Below are 18,491 nucleotides of genomic sequence, written 5' to 3' on the forward strand. Positions count from 1 at the left end.
TCCCATTCCACCCCTGCCATGGGCAGGGACACCTTCCACTAGCCCAGGCTGCTCCAAGCCCCATCGAACCTGGCCTTGGACACTTCCAGGGATCCAGGGGCAGCCACAGCCTCTCTGAGCCTCCCCACCCTCCCAGGGAACAATTCCTTCCCAATATCCCATCTAGCCCTGCCTGCTGGGAGTAAGGAGTCATTGCGCCTTGTCCTGTCCCTTCTCCCTTCCAGAGAGACCCACACACCACAGCCAGGCTGTTCAGGTTTTATTCATTTATCCAAGTCAGCAAATGCTATTTTTCTTGGACAGCTCACCTCAGGGTAGCACCAGACTCCTGCTGCCTGCACAGCCATGCTGGCTGCAAGGAATGCTGCTTCACATCCTGCATTTAAGGAATTGCCTCCTCAGGGATACTCTCTGGTAGAAGATCCCCTCCCTGCTGTCCCCTTGTCTGCCCTCACACCCCTTGAAGCCTTTACACCTGGGCTCCTACAGCACCGATTTGGGGCCTTTTTCCTTCACACACACACAGCCAATGTCTCCCTCCTTTTCCCAAGCATTCTAATCTATTGGATAGATCATGTTATCCCTCAAACCCCCTTTTTTCCAGCCTCAGACTTGGCAAAGCCAGCCCCACATCCCTGTAGTCACCTTCCTGTTCTGCACAGCCCCCCAGTTCTGAAGGCACTGCTGAGCCAGGGCTTCCTTGGCTCTCCAGGTGTCCCCAGGCCCTTTCCCTTAGGATCTTCTGGGGGACTTTGCCTTAAATTCAAGGGAAACAGCACTAACAATCCTGTACTAGTGCAGCCAGAGGCACCACCAAGGCCAGGGAGAGACCTTGGCACTGCCCACCTATCCTCCAGTGACATGGAATGAGGGACAAAGCCCTGAACACTCTTCCCAGCACAGCCTTTGAGCAGTCTCCAGGGATGCTGCATGAGGAGAATTCCCTCCACCTCATCCAAACTCTGCAGGGTGAAGATCCTGCAGCCCTGTCCTGCAGCTGGCACTGAGTGCCCACGTGCTCCATGGCATTTTCTCAAGATGAAAAACGAGTGCCCTGTGGTGAGGGTGGAGGGTAACCACAGGCAGGAAGCAGCACGCCAGAGGGGGGGACACTGCCAGGCACATGGGGCACAGCTGAGAGGGCCACACGTGCCTGCTTTGGGACAGGGACTGTCCCCAGGAAGCAGAGACACCCCAGGCAGAGCAGGTGTCACCCCTGCCTAAGGGGACTCAGGCAGCTCATCAGGAGGGGTGATCAGCTCAAAAGATGGAGCTGGATGGGTTTTTGTATTTGGGAATCTGTAACCAAGGTCCAAAAATTAGAAGGAACACACAGTTCCATCCTCTTCCCAAAGGGACACTGCCTGATGCATCAAGGCCCACACTCAGACTTCAGGTTTTGATTGTGTTTTTCCCCTCTATGGGATTCAGGAATAAATGGGAACAGAGTCACTGGAAACCACTTTACACCAAGGTCCCTGTCACCAGGGCCCTCACCCAATCCCAGGGACAGGGCAGCCTCTTCCTGCACTGCCTGTCCCTGGCAATGCCCACCCCAGAGTGCCCTGGCAGAACTATCTCCCAAGACTAAAGCCTGCAAATGAAAGGCAGGCAGTGGTGAGGAGCAAAGCTTGGCACCACAGCTCCACCTGGGCTGTGCTTCCTTTGCCCACCTCCCATGGGGGCAGAGTTCCCTGTTCCTGCTCTGCTGCCTTGGCACTCCTCTGCTTGCCAGAGGCATGGGAAGCTCAACAGTCCCAGCTCTTCCTTCTCTCTCCTGTCTTTCCAGGGGAACAGCTGCCCTGCTGGGATCTTGGCCCTGGCAAACTAGACCAACAACCTCTGCCATAAAGCACTGACCACAAAGCCAGGGTTTTGGGGATGGAGTAACTGTGATGTCCTGGTTCTGGCCAGGACAGGGGTCATTTTTGCAGGACCAGGACCTACCTTGTACACTTTTGCTATTACTGTTGTTGCTGTTACTGCTCCTTATCTCATTGCTGTTTCCAGTAAATTGCTTTTATTTCAATCAGTGATCTTCACCTTTTGTGCCAGTTCTTCTCTCCATCCCACCCCAGAGGAGGGGGAGGAGGGGCAGTGAGTGAGGTGGGAGTGTTTCAGTGAATGCCATTCCTAAACCACCACATGTGACCACACCCAGCCCCTGAGGACAGCAAGAACCCAAAGTGAACCAGAGTGGGCTGGTGGGAGGAACAGGCTTTGAAGCCCAGATCTGGGATGGCAGCAGAGCAGACATTCCAACAGGAACAGGGCTGCACTTCGAGCTCCCCTGCAGCTCAAAGGGCCAGAACATCACAAACTCCACTCCCTTCACCCCTCCAAAACAAACTTCCTTTTTTATGGCCTCAGATCCATTCTCCGGGCCAATCCCCATGGCACAGGAGGAGCCAGGGACACGTTTCAGAGGCCCTGGGGAGCTTGGGATGCAGAAAAGGATAATGAATTGATTGCTGTGTGCAACTGTCACCTTTCTATCACCACCCAGACCTGAACAACAAGGGCTGCAGGAAGCTGAAGGCAGATAAAACTTCCAGGCTTGGAGCTTCTCCTCCAAACCAAAACCTTTCAAACAAAGATCCTGGGAACCTTGAGTCAGGCCCCAAGAGCTGCTGGTTGTTGTCCTCTGCTGTCCCTTGTCCTCCCAGCTGTGTTCTCTGGTGGCCACGGCCTCCTCCGTGCCCTGCCAGCCGTGGTGGCCCTCGGCAGAGCCACGGTGCTGCTGGCACGGCCTCTGTGCTCCCTCTCCCAGGCACACTCAGCTTCCGGGTGGAACAGTCACCCGACGTCAGTATTCCTGCAGCCACCAGGGAAAAGGGGACAGTCACCCTCTGGGGGCACACAGACACAAGGGGGATATGGATTTTCCAAAGGGAGAACCAACCAGAGGGCACACAAGGACGAGTCAGAGCCCAGCCCTGTGTGTGGGCTGAGTGAGCTCTGGGGACAAGGCAGTGAGGGATGGTGTCCCCTCAGTGCCACAGCCTGGGACAGGGCAGGGCAGCTGCTCCCACTCACCCTCCTGGCTTGGTTATGGCTTTGGCCAGCTCTGCCCGCTCTGCCCCAGGGCTTGGAGCCTTTGGAGGTTTTGAGTCACAGTCTGCAGAGCTTTTCCTGAGGACAAAGCAAAGGGGAAAAGCAGCATTAGGAAGGGGCCAGGAAACAGGAAAGAACAGGCTGCACTCAGCCACTGCTGTGCTGCTTTTCCCTGCTCTGAAAACAGGGGTGTCTCTACTGTCTGCAAGTTGCTGGGACAAATTCCTGTCACCAGGAGAACAGGACGCAGGATTAGGGAACCACTTCCCCAGCAGCTCTCTCCACTGAGCAGGAGATGCTGGGACCATCCCCCCTCATCTCTCAGCCTGGACCTGTCACCAGGGGATGAAGTAGAGCCCAAGATCTGCAGCAAGAATAAGTTGCCAGCACCAACTCCAGCGCCTGGAAGCTTCCCTGAAGGAGCAGGGATTGTGGAGTGTCTCCCAACAACCGCTCCAAACCACCAAACCCCACCCAGCACAAGAGTCCCTCCACATGCCCAGAGCCCTTCCCACCTTACCCATCTCTCCCACACACTCCTCCAGCACAGCTGACAGCTCAGGCAAGCTCAGGAACTTCAGGGAAGGTGGCCACCCTTCCAGCACTGCAAGGACAGGGACACAGTTAATCCATCTGCACGCTCGCTGGGACACAGCACACGAGGGGTTGGTGTTGCTGGGAAGCATCACCAGCCTAAGGGGTTCCAGTTAGGGGTTCTGAATCACATAGGAAGAGAGGTGCAGCTGCCTGTGCCAAACTGAGGTGTTTTCTGGCAATTCTACCACTTAGGAATCTATGTTTTTATGCTGGCTGGGTTGTTTATTAAGAGAATCTTAAAGGGATTAAGTGTAGTGGACAGAAATCAACAGGATCTCTACTTGTCTCACTTCTAAGACAGGCAGCAAAGAACAGGTCACCAGGAACACGGCACAGGGAGCAAGGTCAGAATCTCAGAATCATGGAATGGTTTGGGTTGGAAGGGACTTTAAAGTCCATCCCATTCCACCTCCTGCTGTGGATAGGGACACCTTTCACTAGACCAGGTTGCTCCAAGCCCCGTCCAAGCTGGCCTTGAGCACTTCCAGGGATCATTTACCAACTGCTAGGGATAAGGAGTTGCTGGATCAGGCCTGCCCATCCAGAAGTTTGTCCGATGGGTCCAACAGCAAAATCCTCCAAACTGGGTTAGGGAACCAACCACATCTCCTGGTTCAGACCCTGCTCCAGTGCACAGGGTGGTAACAAACCCGAGCTGCAGCCACAGGCTCACGAAGCAGAGCTGTCACTGAGGCCTGTGCTACAGCTCTGCATTTTCAGCCACAGACACCTGCCAGACCCCAAAACTTCCCACTTGCTGAGAACCAGAACTTGCTGAGAAACTCAGCAAGTTAAACTCCAAGTGCCCTGAGAGCTTTAAATGCTTCTCCTGAGCAAGAATTAAACTCACTCTAAGAGTTTGGCTGCTCACCCATTCCCAGCTGTCTGACTTCATCCTTTCAGCAAGGAAAGGCAAGCAGGGGGGTTGCTCTGGGCTCCCCCTCTGCAGCTGGAGCTGCTGCTCACCTGGGCGCTCCCCGGGCCGCCGGCTCTCCCTGGCACCACGCCACTCCCACGTGTCCGGCGCTCCTTCGTCCGCCCGCTCCGGGCCCAGCCGGGCCGACAGCTCTGCCTGGCAGCTCCTGCCAAACCACACCACAGCCATCAGCAGGGCCCAGGGACATGCTGGGAGTGACACTGCACACTCCTACAGCCTGCAGTACCTGCGTGGGATGCCCAGGCAGCGCCTCTAAGGCGCTGGGGTACAACCTGCTCCTGGCTGCTTCCCAGGAAGAGGAAGTGGTGCCCCAGCCCAAGCTTGGGGCGCTGGCCCTGCTCAGCTCCCAGCCACTGCTCCCCATCTGCAGCCACAGCCAGCTTTGCCCTGTTCACAGAGGAGCTGCGGGGGGACAAGACAAGGAGGGGCTGGGGTGAGCAGCAGGAAGCCCAAGCCAGGGGCTGTGCCTGGTCTGTGTGAGAATCAAGCCGGATCCAAGGTTTCTAATGGGCAAAAGAAAAGACCTCAGGACAGGCAGGAGGGGCACCCAAGTTGTCATCACCAACATCAAGGCTGTCATCACCATCACCATCAATTCAAGCAGTGTCTGTTCAGAGCATGCCAGGGCCCTTCCACAGCAGCCTCAGCTCCTCAGTCAGGAGGAAAAGTCAGGCTCTGCCCCTTGCAGTGGGAATATTGCTCTGCTGAGCTTCGGGATCCAACTTCAGCTCACCCTGGCTTGGCAGCAAGCAGACCCCACTCCCTCTGGGCTAGGATCCATAAGCAGCAGGATTTATGCCACTTTCAGGGATGTCCCTGTTCTATCAATGGGCAGAACAAGGCCTGTAACAGGAGTCCAACTGGGGCAGAGAGAAAAGCACCACAAAGGCAGTAAAAGGAGTGTCAGGAAGTGGGACAGGGCTGGTTTTTCTGCCAGGCGTCACAGAGTTGCAAGAAAAGTATTCTTCACTTGCAAATCGCTGCACATCCTTTGATAGGTTATGAGTTAAAAACTCCTTTTTGTATTTACCTGATCACCAAGTTTTACCCTGGACACTGGGTAAGCACAAAACCTCAGCCTTTTGGTTGCTTCTAGTTGAAACAGGAGCACCCAGCACCCCCAAAAAGGCCACTTACAGCTCATGCCTCTGACCAAAGCTTCACATGTGCTCCCGTGGCTGTGGCCTTCCACTAGGGAAAGTCAGGCAGGACCCAAAATGTGTTCAGGTACCAGGTGAGCTCTCCTGCCTTACCCTGAGCATCACCTGTAAGACCACCAATATGACCCCAACTCCCATTTCCCAGCAGTCTCAGTGTCACTTCCTGGGAATGACTTACTTGATCTGATCCAGCAGGACTCCAGCATCTTTGGTGATGGCCTGAGCCTCTCTGAGCTGGCACTGGATGGCATTCCAGGTCTCATCCCGCTCCATCAAACAGCTCTCAGCCACTGCACGCAGCTTCTGCTCCTGGCACACCTGGCCCTTCATCACCTGCACCTCTTCACACCTCTGCAGCAGAGCACACTGCGGATCAGGCTGGGAGTACTGAACATCTCCTACCTGCTGCTCTCACATGTCCCTGGAGTCCCTGCTGTTTTAATGTCCTAGGCAGCCAGAACGTTCCTTTCCAGTGGGAAAGGAAGCTGGATGAAGCTTGTATACTGAGTACAGGTTCTCTCCACACCAAGCCCAGCCCCACAGTTAACAATTCTCCCTTCCTCTCTGTTTACAAAGTTACTCATTAGTCCAAACTACCCAAACCAACAGAAGTCTGTTCACTGATGGCTGCACAACTTCACCATAAAAATGACACTGCTGGAAAAGAGTAGGGATTTAATTCCTGCCCCTGGCTCCTATAGCTCTCAGTTGGATGGGAAACAGACACAAAGGAGCACAAAGGATGAGGAGTGGATAAGCTGTACTTGTGGTGTACTTGACACCAACTGCGTCCACTACAACTCATGGTCTGGGGTGAAGGAAAAACATCAGAGGCACAACAAAAACACAGCGCTGATCACTTCCTGCAGGATGTAGGGCCCTGAGGAGCTCCCAGCAGCCTCACCTTGTGCAGCTGGATGGCCAATTCCTGCATCTCCGCTTCCAGCCGATCAGCGTAGGCCAACTCCAGCGCGTCGCTGGGCGGGCGGGCGCTGCTGTGCCAGCGCGCGATGGCCGAGGTCATCTTCCTCTTGGGGCCAAACAGCCTGGGGGGATGGAACCGACAGGGGTCAAGCCCTGCACCACCTGTCCCTAAGCCCAACGGGGTGCCATGAGGACCTCTGCAGTGTCCTGGCCTCTCAAAGGTACCTCCAGAAGCAGGAGCATGTTACAGTGAGGACATGGGGATGTCAGTTTGTGTGGGAGGCAGCTGAAGAGAGCAGCACTCCCCAGCTAAACCCTCCTGACCAGGGTGGACATGGTTGGTAAGGGAAAGCTGGGAAGGACAAGACAGACACTCACGTGATGCCTATTTCCTTCAGGTCACTCTCTGTGAGGGTCAGGAAGATCCGGAGGTCCACGTCTTGCTCCTCAAACACCTGCAGGTACTTCAGGCACCCAATCTCCTCAAGGAATGTTGCCAGGTCCTGCAGCCCAGACAAAACAAACTTACTGATACCTTCACAACAAAAGCATCACCATTCCTCTTAATCATAAACATCTGCTTCCTTGTGCTGTTGTAACACCTTTCTGGGTTCCACAAGCAACCACAACTTCCTGTGGTTCCCAGCCCTTCTCCACAGTCACACACCAGGACTGGCCTCTCTGCTGCAGCAACAGCCTCTTCTAGTAAGTGCAGAGCAGAATGACACAGCACCATCCACCCCAGCCCACACCACTGCCAACTGTGATGCCCACCCACAGGCCTGAAGGGTCTAGGAAACCCCTCCAAGCAACAGCAACATCTCAGCAAACAGCTCCTGTACAAGAAATTGCTGTTTCACAAGAGTTTTGGTTTGGGCAGAGGTTTGATGTTTTCCAAGATGTTCTGGTGACCTTGGAAAAGCCTCCCACGCCTGGCACAGTGACAGAGCCTGCAGGACAAGTCTGTGTGGTTACCTGGGGCCCTGTGTAGGCCGGGGGCTCAGGAAGGACCAGGTGCTGGCTGCAGCCCCCAGCCTTCCCCAGGCAGTGGCTCCACTGGCTGTCACTGTTGCTGTAGCGAGCCTTGCCCTTAAAGCTCTTGGCTTGTTTCCGACTCGGGGGACTGCTGGCATGGTCAGAGTCCTGGAAAAGGAATAAAACACGCTCAGAATGGAAAGGATGACTGTGCAGAGATGTCAGGATCACTGGGGCTAACAAGTACAGACTCCTCCAAGACCTAAAGGCCCTCTTGTACTGCAGCCCAGAGCTGCCTTGACCAATGTGAGCTGTGAGTAACCTCCAACCTCTTCCCCTTCCTTGGTTTTCCTGTCCCTGGAACAGCACCTTTCCTCACCCAGCCTGGTCCTGCAGGTTCCCATGGGAGTAGAGTCACCCAAGGGTGACAGCATTGCCCAAGCTGAAGGCAGAGAAAGGAAAATCCACCTCATTGCTTTCCAAGGAGCCTTCACTGCTGAGTCCTGGGATTCTGATCAGGCATTCGCTGCTGCTGCTGCTGCTCCTGATGGTTCCCAAGCTGTTGCTGGACAAAACACTATCCTCTGGATAGGAACAGGAAAAAATGTTTAAGTACAACTTTGTTACATTCTGGTTTCCTTACACAGTTACCAGTAAAACCTCCTGGAGGTGCAAAGGGAGGGGAAACCCAGAACAAGGCTTCATGGGCAGCACTCAGGAAACAAGAGAACCCTGAGGGAGAAATACCACAGTCTCCAGCAGTCATCTTTCCCCAAGTCCGTTTGCTACAGAGACACTTCTGGAAAGAGCCATGCTCTGTCCCACCCTCCTTCAGATTATTTGTGCAAATTGATGAAATTACCACGCTAAGCTTTATCTTCTGTAGCTAAACCACCCCAGCTTTCCTTTAGGAGAGACATTCCAATCTTAGCATCTTACTGGGAAGGGAAGCCAAGGCCTGGACTCACACCCAGCTGTGCACTGCAAGCTACACCATGTTCTGAGACAGTGACTTACCCCTGCTGCTGCTGCTCTCCACATCCAGCTCATTAATTGGGGAGGTGACATCCCTGTTCCTGATGACACCTGGCTCACAGCTGCCATCATTGCTGAAGGTGACATAGCCCTGAGGGGGCACCTGCTCTGTGTGTAACAGGAAAGGGAGAACAAAGATTAGTATGCAAGTTATCAGGGAGGCTCCTGCAGAGAATGCAACCACTCATGGATGTGAAAAAAAACCAAAATGTGAGACTGCCCTCTCAACTGGCAGGTTTCATTCTAAAAAGCAGAACACCTGAGAAATGCAGATTCCTGCAGTTCCCTCACATTGCCCCACAGCAAATGTACTTCATCTACACGCTTACATTGAAAGTAGTCAGAGGAAACCTCATAGCAGAGATGTACCTTCAACAGCAGTTCCAGCATTCCCTCTCCTCTTTATACCCAAATTCCAAAAGGGGAGAAGCAGCTGCTTAAGAGAGCAAGGTGCCAGCTGTGTCCCACTCCCAGCCCTGCACGCCCTGCAGAACCAAGCCCTCTGCAGCTGTGCTAAAACACCAGGAGCATCCCACTGGAACTTAAGAAGCTGATAGTATCACTCCAATACAGGCTGTGGGATAACACAGACTTACGTTTAAGAGAATGAACTGAGCTTTGAACACGCTTTCAAGTCCATAATCTTGGTTATTCCAGGCAACCAATCTGAGAAATACCCATGACAGACAGTAAAACCTCCTAGCACTGCATCCAGGGGCTGATGTCTGAAGTGGGATCATCTTTCTCTTGGTCTGTTGCAAAGGTTTTGCAATCTCATTTTTAGAGGCATTTAAAGCATCAAGGAAGGCAAAACTCACAAGATCACTCTCATGATCAATGATTTCTTGGCCACTGTGACCCCTCCCTGTCACCAGCTTGAGAAGGGCTCTCAAACTTTTGAGCCTATCTCAAGAAGGGAAACTGAACTGTTCTCAAGAGTCAAGGGAACAGTAATTGAGGTGAGAGCAGAAAAGTATCCCACTCATCAATATCCAGCCTTGACAAGAGTTCAGGGGGTTTTCTTTCTAACCCAGACAGTGGATAGTGAACACCATCATACAAAGCTATCTTTGTTCTGTACAAAGCACACATGAATCCCAAACAAACAGGAAAAATGCGTAGCAGGAACAGTTGCAGTGCATTTGAGGCCTCAGGGGACTGTCCCTCAGGCTCCCAACTCTCCTCACCATAGTGAGAATGCTTCCTTCCTCCAATCCCAACTGCTGTGATCTTGGCCAATGCCTGGGGCCCCTCGTGGATGCTGGGACCCTTGGTCCTACGAGCAGGTCTCTGTCTCTGGGGAGCAGAACATGATTCATCTGAAGAACTCAGCTCTTCATATTTGCCTGTAGTTCAAACACAGGTTGTTAGCAGCACAGGAAGTCATTCCCCTGCTTTACTTGCTACTGGTCCCATAAATGCAGTGGGAAGAAAAAGGGAAATGTTAAAAAGTGAGGGTGAAACAGCTAAACTAGGTCAGAAAGGGGCCAGCAGACAAGAGCTGTTGGATTCATGCCTCTTCCATTCTCAGAAATGCTGGAATTTCCAGGATAGACCAGCTAGCACTACCCCATATACACAGTATAATATACTTTCTAACTATCAAACACCTCCCTTCAGGTTCCACCTCAAAGTGAATGAGGTAAAACATCTGTTACCTGGACCTCTGCAGAAGACCTTGGGCACTGGGGCTGCATGCAAATCTATCAGCCCCACAATCTTGGTGTGGCCATACTTCATGGCCAAGGTCCGTGCTGTGGCTCCAGTGTTATCTCGGACATCTGCCTTCACTCCCTGCAGAAAAAATACCTGTTTAAGTGCACATGGCAGAGGGCAGTACAGAAAGTACATATGTATATTAAAAAAACCCCCCAAGGATTGTCTTAGCTCCTCCATCAGCAATACAGGCTCACTTTTGACAGGCAGCTCAAGCAGCACTAATACCCTGAATGCCTTTCTAGCTGTCTCCAGTCTCTCCAGTCCCTGAATGCCAAATAGCCCCAGCATATGGCTCTCGTGCATTGCTGCCACTGGGAACTGGTTTGTTTGATCTGAAGTGTTTTGTATTGCTGCCTCCTTCTGGCAGTAAGATGGACCAGTCAAATGGGATGAAAACCAAATTGTGTAAGAGCCCTGAATGCTCATAAGCTTTTGGATGCAGGATGTCCACTAGCCTGAGCATGCAAGCCTGTAAATACAGTAAAAGAATTACAGCTCTGTTTTCTACTTCAGTCATTACTCAGTTAAATCTGGACAGTCACACCTCACTCCTACTCCTGCAAGGCCAGTGTAAAATCATGGTACCAGCCTGCAGGAAGCAGGTACTTTTGAAACAGTCCTCAAAGTCTGGGACTTCAGATGTGACTGTCATCAAGGAGCAAACATAACACTGTCAAAAAAAGTCTGGTGTCAAACTTGTGGTAGTTCCTCTGAGGGCTGGAACCAGAGACTTTCAGCTACACAGAGAACTGTCAGGACACTTACATGATTGAGAAGGTACTGAACAATTATCTCATGGCCAGAAGCAGCTGCTTCCATCAGAGGTGTGTATCCATAGACTGGCTCCCTGGGGAGAGAACAGACACATGGACTGGTACAACCACAGCTGAACTGTGCTGCAGTTTTGCCATACCCTAACAGAGCATTTCCATCCCTCAACCTTTGCTGAGCACAGACTCTACGATGTACTGGCTGTCCTGCTGTAAAATTCCCTGGGGAGATTCAGTGTTCCTAAATTGGCTGCACAGCAACAGATTACTCTTCCAGCTGCAGGTCTGCCTTTAAGAGCCCAAATCAGTTTTGCAGGAGCTAATAAGGCAGGAACCTCTTGTTGCCCTCAGGCAGTTCCACGTGCATAAATGTATGACAGCCACCAAGGCATGGGAATGCAGGGCACACTTCAAAAACCAACCTGAATTCTGAGTATATAAAATAATCAATAGAAAGACTTGTGAAGTGCAGTTGAGTTCAAAAGGTGTCAGTGTTTAGCTGATAATTAAACAAGCAGTAAATCTAATTTCCCTTGATCTTAGTTTAATAAACAGGGACAGCATGGGCAGACTTCAATTCAGTTTGCAGGTCACCTGTCCCTGCATTAGCTGTGCCACACATCCTAAGGTACAGGGGGAAGACAAAAGCAGGTGTCTGTTGGAGTGTGTTCATCTGCCACCTGTTGCTTTCACACTGAATGACAAATGACAATGAAATGACAATGGAATGAAGATTCCTCCTTACTTGCAGTTGGCATTTGCCCCATTCTCCAGTAAGAACTTGACCATCTGCTGGTGCCCAGCACTGGTGCAGTGGAACAAGGCAGTCCAGCCATGGATGTCCTTCATCTCCAGCTCTGCCCCTTGCTGCAAGAGAACAGACAATGCTCCTTACTGCACCTGCTCTGCTCAGTGTGGATGCTGAAAGCTTGATCACAGAGAAATTTTCCAGCTTTCTGCCAGCATCCACGTGAGAGTCTTGCTTTCACACACGCTGGCTGGGAAAAGTGAGAGGTTTTTGAAAACTAATACCTTTATCTTGCAGCTGCACAGTTTGTTATGTTACTGACTGGAGAAATATTTTGAAATGGATGTTGTAGGGTTTAACCAATCATTCTAAGAGGTGGAAGGTCAAAGGACCAATAACCTTATGCCATTCAAGCAAACCAGGTTATATAAATGAGTTTGGAAATTAATAAATAATTCCATTCCCTTCCTCTGGACTGAAGTCTGTATTGCTTTTCTTGTCATCCCCAGTACAACAGCGACAGCTCAGGCTTTCAGCCACTGCCCCTCTGTGCTGGGACACCAGGAGTTTAAATCAAATCCCACCATGAAGCTGAACTCACAACAGAACACAAAGTGGCCACTTGTGGATAATCCCACCATGAGCATTTAAACCACGTGCTGTGGCTTTACCTGTTTTTTATGGGATACACACCTGTAGAAGGAAGTAAGCAACACTCTCGTTGCCACAGCTGGAGGCCAGCATGAGGGGGGTCTGCCCTTCTGGGGTGGGGATGTTCACATTCACTCCCGCTTCCAGCAGCAGGTGCACGATGTTGTCGTGGCCGATGTAGGAAGCGTACATGAGTGGGGTCCAGCCCCCACAGTTCCTCTGGTTCAAATCCAGGTCTCCACTAAGGAACAGAGGAAAGAAGTCACATGAACTACTGGGCAGGAGCTGTGGACCACAGCTGGCTCCTGCAGACTCTTGTTATCAGGACTGTACTGAAAGAATTCTAGCACTGAAGCCTGCAGGAGAATTTCTACCAGCTCCAGCACAACCTCCCCCAAATCGCAGAATCACAGAATGGTTTGGGTAGAAGGGACCTTTGAGACCACCTCATTCCACCCCCATGCCATGAAAGGGACACACCTCCCACTAAAACACTAAGGAGCTAATTTTTATCAACAGATTTGCCCCTGGAAACTTTGTGCCAAGAACCCTTTGGGAGTCCCAGTGACATGTCCCCATTGCCCTGACCAGTGCGGCACTGGTGACAACCACACCTGCAGCAGGTGGCACCCCAGCTGTGCCCCCCCAGCCCCTCTCACCGCTGAATGCACTCCTGCACCACCTCATACTGCCCGACGGAGGAGGCTGTGTGCAGGTCCAGGGGCACATCCAGCTCCTCCCGGCAGACCACGTGCCCGACGCCGTGCCACATGGAGAGGCTGCGGCTCAGCAGCTCCGACTCGCTGGCTTCGTCGCTCAGCTCCGACATCCCGCCCTGAGGAGCCAAACCAGAGCACAGCATTCAGCTGCTGATCCCCATCTGACACAGGATTACAGCTCCAAGGTGCCACAGGCTTGGAAGGTGAGGCCAGCTCAGATGTGTGGGGTTTCAAATTCTTACCTCAACTTTGATCGACTCCTCAGCCCAAGGCAGTAACAGTTGCTGAGAAGACTCTGCTGGAAGTTCTCTCTTACTGCAGGGAGCTCTGGGATTCCAATACACTGGAAAAATAAAAGGCAATAATGCTAAAACCCACATCTTTCAAATCTCATTTTAAGATTCCAGAAGCTTTATTTCCTCCCTGCCTAATCCAAACATGCCCAAGGCAGCTTTGAATAACTTCGGCAAGAGAAGACCAAACATCTATTTAAGAACTGAAGGTAGCTTAGTGCTATACAAAAGGATGTAATTCTTGCTCTGCATGTTTTATAATGCAGGGAGAGAATTAAGAATTCATGTGTCAGACATTCCTGGTCTTCTCCATCTGTCTTGCATTACAGGATGGCCCTGATTAAATTAAGACACAGTCATTAATAACGACAACTGTCCACTGCTCCCAAAGGCAGTCAGTGTCACCTGAAGAGGGTGCACACTCCACTGTCATCAGGTTCTAAGCAGATTGTTTCTCCCATTTATTGTTTCAGCCCTTCACAGACAGCCCAGCCCCACCTCAGTGAATCGTGGAAAATGCTGAAACACTGGGAGCAGCAGCACCCCCCCATCCTGCAGACACAACTTAATTACACAGCTCCTCCAGCTCCAGGACTGCCTGAAAGGTTTATCCCAGCCCCAGCCTTGGGGAGCAATTGCAGATTCATCATTTGAACCTCTCACAGGAGAGTGTTCTTGTTTGGCACTCCATGAAGAGCTGCTCAGCACAGCTGCATCCAGCAGCTGAGGGCTTCAGCTGCAGCTCCAGCACAGGTTGGAAGGGACCACTGGATGTCATCTCACCCAACCTCCCTGCTCAAGCAGGGTCTTCTGAGCACATTACACAGGGCTATGCCCAGGTGGGCTTTGAATACCTCCAGAGAAGGAGATCCACAGCCTCTCTGGGCAGCTTGTTCCAGGCAATCCCATGGGAATTGCTTTCCCCTCCCTGCAGTCTCACTGCCCACCATGCAGAACTCCTGGGGTTTGCCTGGTGCCTCTACATAAGCTAAGCCAACATAAAGTCTTTCTTCTTCCTGATAACTTCTTGCCAGTTTAAGTGCTTTGATTCATTCTGGGGTCAGGCAAATGCCAAATGTGGCACTGGTGAGGAATGAAAGAAAGCAGGAACAGGCTTTTCAGCAGCAGTTGCACTCTAGATTCCCTCAGCTGTAACATTTCAAAACCATATTCCTGTTTTCTGAACAACTGGGAGTCTTTGCCTTGCAAGGACCATCCCCTGTCTTATAGTATAAGAAAAGACCTCTAATTCTTACCTCTTCACTCCCCACCTGGATCCTTTCTCTCCCACCTTCCTTTTCTTCCCCTCCTTCATCCTCAGCTTGTTAAGACTATAAAAGCACCGTGTATTCTACTTCATCAACTGGTAATTATTTCCCTTTAAAAATATCTGTAAAAGCACCTACTTTGCCTGACAGCAGCAATTTGTACTGCACTGGGCAACCCAGGGGCTTCAGACAAGAATATGCAGAGCACAAGTGGAAGGCCTGAACACCTCACAATCAAAACACAAGAAGAGCTAAGTGGGTTGAAGTGGATCATGAGGGGGAAAGTAGGAGTTTCTCACTAAAACAGATTAAAGCTGTCTCAGGAAGGCCAAAAGGCAGTGAAAGGAGGTAAAATCCAGGGCAGTTTGTAGAAGCACATCCAGGTGCAAGTGAAGCTTGTTGTTCTCTGCAGCCCTCTTGTTAACTGGGTACATTAATTATAAACCACTCAGGTGTTTGGTCTTTGTCACAATCAGCCCCACTCAGGTACAAGTTACCAACACAGCCGTGGTGAGGTGATCCACAGCCAACAGGGCAAAAACAACAGAACATCCAGGACACTCAGCCTCACTCCTACACCTCCCCTGTGCTCTGCCTACATATTTGCTTTTTGATTTTTATTTTTTTAAAGCTCTGAGATTTCCTCTCAGACTGAACTTCAGCAGGATATCAGCTCTGCAAGCACCTGTGAGGACAGCTGCTCACCATCTCCAGGAAAACAACAAGAGTGATCAGAGCTCTCAAGACTGAAATGGAAAGACCTGGGTGAAAACAAAATTTGGGGTTGTCTGGTCCAAAGAGGAGGGGCCTGAAGGGGACATGTGACACAGGCATCCAATACAAAATAATCCATAATAGCATGGAATACCAGGATGGTTTGGGTTGAAGGGACCTTAAAGATCATCTCATCTCACCCCCTGCCATGGGCAGGGACACCTTCTACTATCCCAGGTTGCTCCAAGCCCCATCCAGCCTGGCCTTGGTCATTTCCAGGGCTTCAGGGCCAGCCACAACAGATATTAAGAAGCTCAAGTCATAGCACAGAACACTTCAGATAAAGTCCACAAAAATCCCTGTAAAAGTAAACATGAGAGTACTGAGGGAGATTGGGTTACTAAAAATAAGTTTGACAAAGACCTGAACATTCACAGGCTGTTCCCCTGCTTCCAGGCACAGTGACCAAATTCACATTTGTTAGAGACCTCCCTCAGCTCTGCTGTCCTGGTTTCAGCTGGGATAGAGTTCATTCCCAGCAGCTGGCACAGGCCATTTTGGATTTAGGATGAGAAGCATGCTGGTAACACACTGATGTTTTGGATGCTGCTATCCAGTGCTTACCTTAAATCAAGGACTTTCCCATGCTCTACTAGCAAGGAGGTGCCCAAGAAGCCGGGGGGGGGGGGGAGAGCTGACCCAAACTGGCCAGAGAGATATTCCATTCCACAGAACATCACTCCCAGTATTTGAACTGAGGAGGTTGGCTGGGAGGGGCCAATCATAGCTTGGATATGGGATGGGAATCAGACAGCAGGTGCTGAGCAACCATATTGCTTTTGAGTTTCTTTTGGGTTTTATTTATTTTCTTGTTATAATTATTATTATCATTATATTTGACTTTGCTTCAGTAATCAAATTGTTCTTACCTCAAGCCATGAGGTTTTTTCACTTTTCTGATTCTCCTCCCCATCCCACTGGGATGGAGGAGGGAAAAGCAGCAGCTTAGTACTTAGTAACCAGCTGGGGTCAAGCCATGACACCTGTGAGGCTGCTGTAATTATTATTAAATTTAAACCATCAGCACACAGCTATTTATCAGGATCAGAGCTCTACAGTGCTGGGGCACAGAACAGGCAGCAAACCCCACATTGCCCTGGATTCAGAATTTGCTGTTTGAGCAAACCAGAGGGTAGAGAAAAAATAAACTTAGTATGAAAACTGCAACAAAACACACCTTGGAGCTACACTAAAATAAAGGGGAGGTGATTTGAGAAGCAACCATCCCCCAAACACAGAATAAATCCAACACTGCCCATTAATCACCCTCACCAGGCACTGCTCAGGTCCAGGCTCCGCTCAATTCACTCTCTCACATCCCCTCCCACAAGCACAGGTGACATCCACATGTGTCCTTCTGTCCCAAAATAGCGACACCCAAGGCAGCACAAGAGTGGAGGTTATTGGAGGTTCCAACTGAGCCATCAAGCTCACAACAGAGAGTCATGGAATATTTGGAGTGGGAAGGGACCCACAAGGATCATGGATCCAGCCCCTGGCCCTGCACAGACACCCCAACAACCCCACCCTGGGCATCCCTGGCAGCGCTGCCCAAACGCTCCTGGAGCTCTGGCAGCCTCGGGGCCGGGACCATTCCCTGGGGAGCCTGGGCAGTGCCCAGCACCCTCTGGGGAAGAGCCTTTCCCTGATCTCCAACCTGACCCTGCCCTGGCACAGCTCCAGCTGCTCCCTGGGTCCTGTTCCCTGCTCAGCCCCCGCTGAGCTCTGCCCTCAGTCTCCTTATCCAGCTGAACAATCCAAGTGTCCTCAGCTGCTCCTCAGACCCTTCCCTATGCCCATGTCCCTCCTTTGGACACTCTCCAACAGATATCCTTCTGATATCGCGGCTGCCCCCAAGACTGGACATGAGGCCCCATCAGTGGGGAGCAGAGCAGGAACACGCTCCCCTTCTGCTCCCAACTTAGCTCTATTTCCACTAAGTCCAGCAACAACTTATTGGAAGGAATAAAAAGCCTTGTTACATCCCTTCTAGGTGCAATTTTTATCAGCTCAGCCACAGCAACAAGAATCAGAACATCTCATTTTTGCACTGTGTCATCTGCTGAGTGATTCAGCTGGCACAAATCACAGCTGCAGGAACCACATCAGGTTCCAGAGGTGGGTGAGAGAAAACATTCCTGGACCCACAACACTCGCGTTTAATCCTACCCACGTCTGTTGAAAATACTCAAAATACACCAAGCTCTTCATCTTTTAATGCTTGGACTCAACGATCTTAAAGCTCATTTCCAACCTGAGTGATTCTACCACGAGCCTGTCAGTATCAGGCACGTTAAAGCACATCAAACAACCTCGGAAAAACGAGGCAAGGGGCACAAAACCACTCGAGCAGGCACATTAGGGAGCACATTTCCCGTACAGGGGCTGTGCCTGCCAAGGCAGCCGGACACGGCACCCGCACGGCTCGGCCCGGGCACGCTCCGGTCACACAGCAACGCACCTGAGGCAGACCCCGCGCGGTGGGAGCGGCCAAAGCGTCCGCCGCACGGCTGTTACCGAACGCCTCACAGCGGAACGGCTCCAGGGGCGTTATCTCCGCACCTGCCTCCCTCGCGGCCCTGCTGGCAACGCGGCCTCAGCATCGCAGACTTCAGCGAGCCAGTCGGAACCGCTGCGGCCACGGACCCAGGGAGGACGGGGAGTGGCCGGGGCCAGCCCCAGAGGTGAATGCTGCCGCTGCTGCTCCTCCCGCTGTCCCGTCCCTGCCCCTCACCTGCGCCCCGGTGAGCGCCGCCGCCGGAACTAGTCCCGCCCGCGCAAGGCATGCCGGGAGCGCCCCGCCTTCCCGAGCGGCGGACTACAACACCCAAGAGCCCCCGCGGCGCCGGGCCAATGGGAGGAGCCCG

The 18,491-nt window shown here is 51.8% G+C and overlaps 1 protein-coding gene across 3 annotated transcripts; it reads right to left on the reverse strand.

Moving 5' to 3' along the window:
- Window positions 1–242: 242 nt before the first annotated feature.
- ANKS3 (ankyrin repeat and sterile alpha motif domain containing 3) lies at window positions 243–18,425 on the reverse strand. 3 transcript variants are annotated; one of them, XM_032126038.1, is made up of 18 exons: window positions 18,362–18,425; window positions 13,532–13,636; window positions 13,230–13,405; window positions 12,613–12,811; window positions 11,917–12,038; window positions 11,167–11,248; window positions 10,341–10,476; window positions 9,870–10,028; window positions 8,665–8,790; window positions 8,116–8,231; window positions 7,648–7,815; window positions 7,051–7,175; window positions 6,653–6,794; window positions 5,927–6,099; window positions 4,618–4,733; window positions 3,575–3,658; window positions 3,037–3,132; window positions 243–2,815 (listed from the first exon to the last, which is right to left on the reverse strand). In XM_032126038.1, exons 3-17 carry the CDS (start codon window positions 13,397–13,399, stop codon window positions 3,050–3,052), a joined length of 2,001 nt encoding a protein of 666 aa, XP_031981929.1. In that variant the 5' UTR covers window positions 13,400–13,405; window positions 13,532–13,636; window positions 18,362–18,425; the 3' UTR covers window positions 243–2,815; window positions 3,037–3,049. The 3 variants fall into 3 exon arrangements, with proteins under 3 accessions (XP_031981929.1, XP_031981928.1, XP_031981927.1); XM_032126037.1 differs by having other exon boundaries at window positions 13,532–13,632; window positions 18,187–18,405; XM_032126036.1 differs by having other exon boundaries at window positions 13,532–13,632; window positions 18,086–18,405.
- Window positions 18,426–18,491: the final 66 nt, after the last annotated feature.

This window comes from Corvus moneduloides, chromosome 16, assembly GCF_009650955.1.
Source record: "Corvus moneduloides isolate bCorMon1 chromosome 16, bCorMon1.pri, whole genome shotgun sequence".
NCBI classification, from domain to species: Eukaryota; Metazoa; Chordata; class Aves; order Passeriformes; family Corvidae; genus Corvus; species Corvus moneduloides.